The 9,966-nt window shown below is 38.5% G+C and overlaps 1 protein-coding gene across 1 annotated transcript; it reads left to right on the top strand.

Moving 5' to 3' along the window:
- The first annotated feature begins 1,572 nt into the window (after nt 1-1,572).
- Nucleotides 1,573-2,535, top strand: LOC139952545 (somatostatin receptor type 5-like). The gene has a single exon (XM_071951717.1). It carries the CDS (start codon nt 1,573-1,575, stop codon nt 2,533-2,535), a length of 963 nt encoding a protein of 320 aa, XP_071807818.1.
- The last annotated feature ends 7,431 nt before the right edge of the window (nt 2,536-9,966 follow it).

The raw sequence follows: 9,966 nt of genomic DNA, 5'->3' as shown, positions 1-9,966 counted from the left end.
TAACGCCATTAGGCTCCCCCCCCCCATTGGAGAATTTTTTCAAAAAGCATTACAACGTAGTCTCTTACTCAAGCCGGGAACTTGCAGTGTTCCAGTGCAAAGCCCCTTCGCTGCGGTGTAAAAAAAAAATACCCATGCCGCTGCCCAACAAAAGGCGCCCACTAAACAGTTACTTTGCGCTATAAAGTCGCCCAACACGTTTCGCTAACCCAATTGGACTTTTTTTGTCGTACACTTGTATAGCGCTTGCAATGTGAAGCTTAGTAGCTGTATTTCTTATGAGAATATTCGCACTTTGTTTTGAGACTGGGTATTTGAAACAATGGCTGCATAAAGGCGCCCAATACTTATTCCGCGTTGGGAAATCGCCCAACATGCTTTGTAATCCCATTGGACATAGTCATTTTTCATAAAGATGTGTATAAAGCTATGGTGTGGAGCTAGTAGGCATCATATTTGTATTTCGTCTGAGAATCTTCAAGACATCACCACACACTCTCCTGTATACAGAGCGTGCAAGTGGAATTTTGTATGTGCCTCACTGATGTCTGGGGGTTTTCAAGATATCAAACACTTTACTACAGAGAGTTTGCAATCGGAATTTTGTAGTGAATTTGTATCAATCTTACGGTGTGGAGCTGATGATAGCTGTATTTCATCTGAGGAGAGTAAAGATCCCACGAATTGCAGAGTTTGTCAATCGGACTTTTGCTACATGATTGTATATCTTATACTGTGTAGCTGGTTGCTGTCTTTCGTCTGAGGATTGTCAAGATATCACATAGAGAGTTGGCAATGAGTACACTTTGAGACTGAGGATCTTCAAAATTTGAAACACTACAGAGTTGGCACCCGAAAATTCCGAGTCTGAGGACCATCAAGATCTGATACACTACAAAGTTGGCACCCGAACATCATACTGAGGATCATCAGGATCTGACACACTATAGTTGGCACCCGAACACTTTGACACTGAGGATCTTCAAGATCTGACACTACAGAGTTGGCACCTGAACATTTCGAGACTGAAGATCTTCACGATTGGCCACACTACAGAGTTGGCACCCAGGCATTTGAGGCCGAGGATCATCAAGATCTGAAACACTTCAGAGTTGGCACCCGAACATTTTGAGGCCGATGATCTCCAATATTTTACACACTACAAAGTTGGCACCCGAACATCATACTGAGGATCATCAGTATCTGACACACTATAGTTGGCACCCGAACAATTTGACACTGAGGATCTTCAAGATCTGACACACTCCAGAGTTGGGACCTGAACATTTCGAGACTGAAGATCTTCAAGATTTGCCACACTGCAGAGTTGGCACCCAGACATTTGAGGCCGAGGATCATCAAGATCTGAAACACTAAAGAGTTGGCAACCGAACATTTCGAGACGGAAGGAGGATCTTCAAGATCTGACGCACTACAGAGTTGGCACCCGAACATTTTGAGACTGAGGATCATCAAGATCTTACACACTACAGATTTGGCACCCGAACATTTTGAGACTGAGGATCATCAAGATCTGACACACTAGAGTTGGCACCCGAACATTTTGAGACAATGGCTGAAGAAGTACTCCCTCTTCGCATCTATCAGACCATTGTAGGAATTCTAGGCATCCTTGGCAATGCACTGGTATGTTTTGTGATCTGGAAAGTGCCAGCTATGAGGACTCGTACAAATGCATTCATCTTTCACCAAGCAGTGATTGATTTAATAGGAGCTACGATGATCGTTCTGAAAAGTGAAGTTCCCAATCCGAACATTGAAGAAAACAAGGTATTGGGTTGGCTCTTCTGCCATTTATGGTTCTCAAACCTTGTGCTGTTTTATTTCTTCGTTTTGTCGACGTTCAACCTGTTACTGTTGACCATGGAGCGGTATTTCGCTATCGTTCATCCCTTCAAGTACCAGGCAGCATTTTACACTTGGCCGCGACTGAAGGTGTGCATGTCTTTCGTGTTGTGTTGGGTCTTTTCAGGAGTTCTCAAATTCTACAATATGCTTATCTTCAAGGCGGAGGGTGGCAAATGCACTCCGAATCTGATCCCAGGATCCAAGATTATCGGCGTTCTGACGGCGATCCTGCAATACATCTTGCCCGTAGCAGTGATGCTCTTTGCCTACATTCGCATCAGTGTGGAGATGAAGCGGGGAGCAGCCCGTGTCGGCCCGGCACCAGCCCAGCATATTTCCGGTGGAGCAAACGCACCGGACATGGCCGAGTCCCTCCTCCGTGCAAGACGTAACACCTTCAAGATGCTCCTGATCGTCTTCATAACATTCTTGATCTGCTGGACGCCCAACCAGATCATCTTTCTCATGTTTAATCTTGGTTGGAATCTGCAATACAACGAATGGTTTTATTACCTTTCCATAGCGATGGTAGCCACCAATTCTTGTGCGAATCCTACCATTTACGCATTTAAATACCGTCAGTTTCGTAAAGGATTACGACAGATCTTTTGCAAGCAGAGTGGACCAACAAATGAAAGTAGTTTTCAAACCGTCACGACTGGGTGAATATTCTATAATACACGGGGCGAGGGCATCGTGTAAAAACAAGGTCGTATCCAATGTTATTCTTATTATTATTATTATGTCTTGTATCAAAATCACCATTGACATAAGCGCGGAGTTCTCTACTTCCGTAAGCGCCGATTATTTGCTGACGGTAAGCAGAGCCATGAAATTTGGCCCTGGTGTGGAAATTCCGTCCATTTGATTGGTAAATAATATGGTCACTTATTAGCATCCACCAAGCGTTAATCTTTGCTACCCTTGACCTAAACCCTGATAATCCTGATACATAATTTAGTATTTGCACTCGATATTTATGCTAGTGAAGCACTATTGACAACCGTGTTGCACTCGAACTTGTGGAATAAGCAGTAAAAACACACGTCTCTTGACCACTCAGAAGCGATGTTTTTATAGTTAAAATTATTATAAATGTTTTATAAAGGCTTAAACATTGTGTAATGATAATAATATGTCAATTGCTTTAGGACAACTTTATCGATGTCTAACAAGCTTTAAAGATGGCTGTGGAAAATTATTCCATAAATCCAACTTTAAAGACAAAGTACAGTATTGGTAAATGTCAAAGACCAGTCTTCTCACTTGGTGTATCTCAGTCGACAAATGCATGAAATAACGAACCTTTTAAAATTCGAGTATACTAGGAAAGTTGCGAGTATACTAGGAAAGAAAAAATACCCTTGCCACACGAAGTTGTGTGCTTTCAGATGCTTGATTTGACCTCAATATTCTGAGGTCTTGAAATCAAATTCGTGGGAAAATTACTTCTTTCTCGAAAACTACGTTACCTCGGAGGGAGCCGTTTTTCACAAAATGTTATACTATCATCCTCTCTCCATTACTCGTTACCAAGAAAGGTTTTATGCTAATAATTATTTTTGAGTAAATACCAATAGTGTCCACTGCCTTGAACATCAGAAGGTGCCGTTTCTCACAATATTGTACACTATCAACAGTTCTTTATATTCCTCTTTACCAAGTAAGGTTTTATGCTCAAAAATTATTTTGAGTAATACCAATAGTGTCCACTGCCTTTAAGAATGTGTTAGATATGGTAGATCCCAAGTTGTTCAAAAGTTTGCGAAGTACGAAGGTCTTACGGAAGGCACTGGACACTAGTGGTATTTACTCAAAATAATGTTTAACATAATACTTCGTGTGAAAATTGTTTTACTCTTCGAATTCGACGAACAATATTGAGTTCAAACTTTAACAGTTTTATTATTTTGTACATAAAACGTTAAGCCACACCAAGTGATGAGAAGACTGGTCTTTGACAATTATCAAAAGTGTCCAATATCTTTAAAGCTCATGTTGATGCGAATACGCAGATGCAATGGCGTGTGGATCTTTGAAATACTTTCTGGTTACGGATTATGTATTGTGCATTCAGATCCCTTCTAATGGGCTATCTTTCCCCCAAAAATCTCGCTTAAATTCTTGATTTAAGTTCACCTTAAAACAGCTGGTTTAAGCTAGTGACAACATGCAGGTGGTCTTGTCCTAATGTTGCCATCGAAGTTTATGAAATGATAAGCACGGTTCACTATGGATATAATGTTAACACGTAAATGTGATTAATGACAGTAGCGATGAGTCAAAACTAACGGTCATGGTTGGGATAATCACCAGATAAATGTATTTTTAACACTTAGTAAGTTTGTTTGAAGTGTGCGCATTACATATGGATTTGAGACAACCATTGGTGGTTGCTGGTTGATTTATATTGTTTGATATTTTGGTATTTATGTGATATTTAAACATTGATAGATCTAAACGGCATGGAAAGTTATAATATGAGGTATGGTATATTCAATGTTTAAAGGCAGTAGACACTATTAGTAATTACTCAAAATAATTGTTAGCATAAAACCTTACTTGATAACAAGCAATGTGTTGAAACAGAAACTAGCTTGTTTAAAGACAGTGGACACTTTTGGTAATTACTTAAAATGATTATTATCATAAAACATTTTTTGGTAAAGGGTAATGGGGAGTTGTTGATAGTATAAAACATTGTGAGAAACGGCCCCCTCTGAAGCAACGTAGTTTTCGTGAAAGAAGAAATTTTCCACGAATTTGATTTCAAGACCTCATAATTAGATTTTGAGGTCCCGAAATCAAGCAACTTGAAAGCACCCTTCGTGTGACATATGTGATTTTTGCAACTTCAACGACCAATTGAGACCAAATTTTCACAGGTTGGTTATTTTATGCCTATGTTGAGATACACCTAGTGAGAGTACTGGTCTTTGACAATTACCAAAAGTGTCCTGTGCCTTTCAGGTAACTATGCCACAAGTGATTCCTATTGATATGTTCGAGCGTGAAACAAGACTTTCTGCTTGTTCTCAACCCATGTTCGCAACCCATTTGCTGAGATGTAGTATACAATGAGCCAATCCAACCTCTTTATTCCACGTACTGCATCTCTTTGGAACTCATTGCCTAATGCATGTTTCCCTCATGATCCCCAAAATCACTGTTTTTAGAGGAATATCAGTTCCTTGATTCAGCTCCCTTGAGCAATTTTCTTCTGAAATATTTTTTTCTCAGATCCCCTTATCAAAGATTGTCTTTTAGCCTTGTGTGGGGTGAACTTGCATTAAAAACAGGAAGCCATAGCTACCCCATGAAACAAAAACAATTCTGTCCCCCCCCCCCCCCATGGTAAATCAATTAATCTTATTCTCTAGGTAACTTTTGTTAAACATTAGTTAAAAGACATTTTGGTTTCTATGATGGTCCTGGTCGAAAGTTACAAATCGCAAATATCATTGCAAGTATTACAGTTTTCGGGGGCTTTCCGGTCCCCCCTTTTATGTGCACCATGTTTACTTTGGTCCATTAGGAATGTTTTCTGTGGAAAGTTCCGTGAAAGTCATCCGCGTGAAAATAAAGGGTTAATAAGAAAGGCACTATGTGCCCACCCAGGGTCTTCCCTGGTTAGAGTAGGTCCGGGTAGGAAAACTAATCAAACTAACTTTACTTCAGAAAAAGAAATAGCAGCAATTATAACGTCTGTTTGCAAAATTTAGCATTTTTCGAAAATATCATGTTGACTATTCTTTGCAACTATTTGCGATGTCTCAAACATCCACACACTATCCTTGCAAAATCGCTTGAGGTGACTGTTAAGTGTAGATTCGTGAGCATAACCTACACTACAAATGTAACAATAGAGTGACATCACAAATATAATTATTAAGAGCAAAGACTGTAATACGTAGGTTATTAGATTGTTATCTGTGGGACAATCAATAATGTAATTTTCTGAAAGGACATATCAAGGACAAGATAATATACTTAATAAGAAAACGTTAACACACGCGATGAACAATTATATTATGTGATTGCAATTTCTCTTGGGGGGAAAAGACATCAAATGAAACGCAAACATCCGCCTAGCTACATCTTTAAAGTGACACGTTGGATCGGGCGAGAGTTGTTAAACGAAAACCTTGCAAACTCGAGGCGTCCGGGTCATTATATTATACTTATGAACATCTTTCTAACCAAATGCATTTTATAACAAACGGTCCAATAGACCAACACGCCCGATCCAAGGCAACTTCTCCCTTTAAAGATGTAGCTGGATTGATATTTGCGTTTCATTTAACATCTTTTCCCCCAAGAGAAACTTCAATCACATACTATGAATGCACCTCGCGTGTAGTAATGTTTACTCATTGAGTATTATCTTGTCCTTGGGGTGTCTTTCAGGAAAACTAAATTATTGAGATAATCTCTCAATCAATGGCAATCATAAACCTTCGTTTAAAGGCAGTGGACACTATTGGTAATTACTCAAAATAATTATTAGCATAAAACCTTTCTTGGTGACAAGTAATAGGGAGAGGTTGATGGTATAAAACATTGTGAGAAACGGCACCCTCTGAAGTGCCATAGTTTCTGAGAAAGAAGTAATTTTCCGCGAATTTGATTTCGAGACCTCAGATTTAGAACTTGAGGTCTCGAAATCAACCATCTAAACGCACACACCCTTGTGTGACAAGGGTATTTCTTTCATTCATACCTCGCAAGTTCATTGACCGATTGAGCTCAAATTTTCACAGGTGTGTTATTTTATGTATAATGTTGAGACACACCAACTATGAAGGCTATAGTCTTTGACAATTACCAAAAGTGTCCACTGCCTTTAATAGTATTTGCGTATAATTGCATGGGTATTAGTCAGGTTTGCGGTAATAGCACATGTAATGATAATTTCTTATCGAGTTAAGGTGGTTCTGATGAAAAGAACCGTTGGTTTCAACTTGACGTTTAAATCAGTATGCTCCGATCGCGTCTTCTGAACTCACTCGGTGCGTGCAGTTAACAACAATCATTTATGCTAAAGTAGTAGTCCTAGCCGATTTGTCTACCTTCTACTCGAGTAGTAGTTGAACAGCAGGGCAGTTCTTTTCAGATTTGAGAAGTCTCCAGAACATCAGAAAATCTTCTCCGTGGTAGTAGAATACAAAGCAAGACAGTTCACTTAAGAACGAAATCTACCTGCAGTGTACACCTTTTGTTGTTGTTGAAAACGTAGTTGGTTAAAGTACCCGGAGGGATTTTACACTTGAACATTGTTTTAAACATCCCCATTTGAAGTAAGGTAGTAACCCCCCCCCCCGAAAAATAAAATCAAAATAAAAATAAACAAAAACAAAACAATAAATAAATAAAATAAAATCCCAAAAACCAATCTGAGAAAAGCTTTAGGCATTGAGGTAGATTTGCTGTTTAATAAAAAGCAGCCTTAATAATAAAACTGGACCCCGGTTGCACTGACAAGAGAAAATCAATAGTTAATTTCTTGTGTTATTCTTTCGTTGCCTACTCACCTGTTTTAAAGCTTACATTGTGATTATGCTTTTTCAAATCGATTTCATTCACAACCATTTACGTCACAAAAAGTTATGTACCACAATAAAGAAACTCACGAACTAGAAGAAAATTGTGTTTTGTGCAGATCTGTATAAAAAAACTATACACACTTTTCGTATTCAGGGTAGAGATAGAGAACATTGTGTTATTTGTTCGAAGTTAAAATTGACGTTACATTATTTTCTTTCAGACTGTGCTTTGATGAACCACTGTATAGTTAGTTCCCTTTTCATCACATAAAGTTAAATCCATTGGACACTTTCGGTAAACAGTTATGTCCTATAAAATGCCCACACTTCGTGTATCACAACTTATATATACAATAATAAACCTGTGAAAATTTAGGCTCAAGCGGTCATCGGAGTCGGGAGAAAATAACGGGAAACCCACCCTTGTTTCCGCACGTTCCGCCGTGTCATGACATGTGTTTATAATAAATCTGTAATATTATTCTCGATATCGAGAATTGATACTGTTTTAATGTTTTCTCAAAAAGTAAAGCATTTCATGGAATAATATTTCAAGAGAAGTCTTTCACCATTACCTTCTGTAAACCCTGTAAGTTATTGTAAATCTGTGAACTTTTAATTTTTTTCTGTACCGAAAGTGTCCACTGGCTTTAAAGGCACTGGACACTATAGGTAGTTACTCAAACTAATTGTTAGCATAATTACTTGGTATAATGAGCAATGGAGAGCAGCTGTTTATAGTTAAACACATTGTGCGAAACAGCTCCCTCTGAAGTGCCATAGTTTCTGAGAAAGAAGTAATTTTCCGCGAATTTGATTTCGAGACCTCAGATTTAGAACTTGAGGTCTCGAAATCAACCATCTAAACGCACACACCCTTGTGTGACAAGGGTATTTCTTTCATTCATACCTCGCAAGTTCATTGACCGATTGAGCTCAAATTTTCACAGGTGTGTTATTTTATGTATATGTTGAGACACACCAACTATGAAGGCTATAGTCTTTGACAATTACCAAAAGTGTCCACTGCCTTTAATAGTATTTGCGTATAATTGCATGGGTATTAGTCAGGTTTGCGGTAATAGCACATGTAATGATAATTTCTTATCGAGTTAAGGTGGTTCTGATGAAAAGAACCGTTGGTTTCAACTTGACGTTTAAATCAGTATGCTCCGATCGCGTCTTCTGGACTGCTGTATACCACATGTATTATTTATTTGTCGAAGTAGTCTCGGTTCCAAGACGCTTCAGCTTTAGTCGCGAAACGACCTATAATCGCTATAAAAGTGCTATCACACTGCTATTATGTGTTTTGTGACTACGCAACTTGAGCGTCTTGGAACCAAGACTAGCGTGGAATATTATGTGCAGAATTCCACGATAAGACATACACCTTGATTTGTAGTAAGTTTTTTCTTGCCACCTTGAATTAAGGGTATATACCTTCTGTAATTACTCAAACAAAAATTAATATAGCCCCTGTTACCTGAGAGAAATTAACAAGGGTCCCTTGCTAACATGATACAGAATGTACCTTGTGTGTGAAAGGACAATTAGTTTGTTCTACTGTCCAAGTTCTCTTGCAAAATATTTGCAAACGTTTCTACATTTTACAATTATTTAAAAAAATAAAATAAGCAAGAGACCACAGTTAAAGCAATGGACACTATTGGTAATTGTCAAAGACCAGTCTTCACAGTTGGTGTATCTCCACATATGCGTCGAAGTTGTGAGATACGAATGAAACAAAAACACCCTTGTCGCACCTTAGTCACACCAAGTTGTGTGCTTTCAGAGGGAGCCGTTTCTCAAAATTTTTTAAAGGACCTTTCCCCATTACTCGTAATCAAGAAAGGTTTTGTGTTAATAATTTTTTTGAGTAATTACCAATAGTGTCCACTGCCTTTAAATTGCCGTGTTGTGAATAGCACTTATAACAACCTATTTCTGCAGTGTCCTGACGATGACTCGAATCATTGAGACCAATAGTAAGAACTCACTCGGTGCGTGCAGTTAACAACAATCATTTATGCTAAAGTAGTAGTCCTAGCCGATTTGTCTACCTTCTACTCGAGTAGTAGTTGAACAGCAGGGCAGTTCTTTTCAGATTTGAGAAGTCTCCAGAACATCAGAAAATCTTCTCCGTGGTAGTAGAATACAAAGCAAGACAGTTCACTTAAGAACGAAATCTACCTGCAGTGTACACCTTTTGTTGTTGTTGAAAACGTAGTTGGTTAAAGTACCCGGAGGGATTTTACACTTGAACATTGTTTTAAACATCCCCATTTGAAGTAAGGTAGTAACCCCCCCCCCCCCCGAAAAATAAAATCAAAATAAAAATAAACAAAAACAAAACAATAAATAAATAAAATAAAATCCCAAAAACCAATCTGAGAAAAGCTTTAGGCATTGAGGTAGATTTGCTGTTTAATAAAAAAGCAGCCTTAATAATAAAACTGGACCCCGGTTGCACTGACAAGAGAAAATCAATAGTTAATTTCTTGTGTTATTCTTTCGTTGCCTACTCACCTGTTTTAAAGCTTACATTGTGATT

The sequence above is a fragment of the Asterias amurensis genome, chromosome 2 (genome assembly GCF_032118995.1).
Source record: "Asterias amurensis chromosome 2, ASM3211899v1".
NCBI classification, from domain to species: Eukaryota; Metazoa; Echinodermata; class Asteroidea; order Forcipulatida; family Asteriidae; genus Asterias; species Asterias amurensis.
Note: the sequence above shows the minus strand (reverse complement) of the source record. Positions and strands in the feature narration are given on the sequence as shown.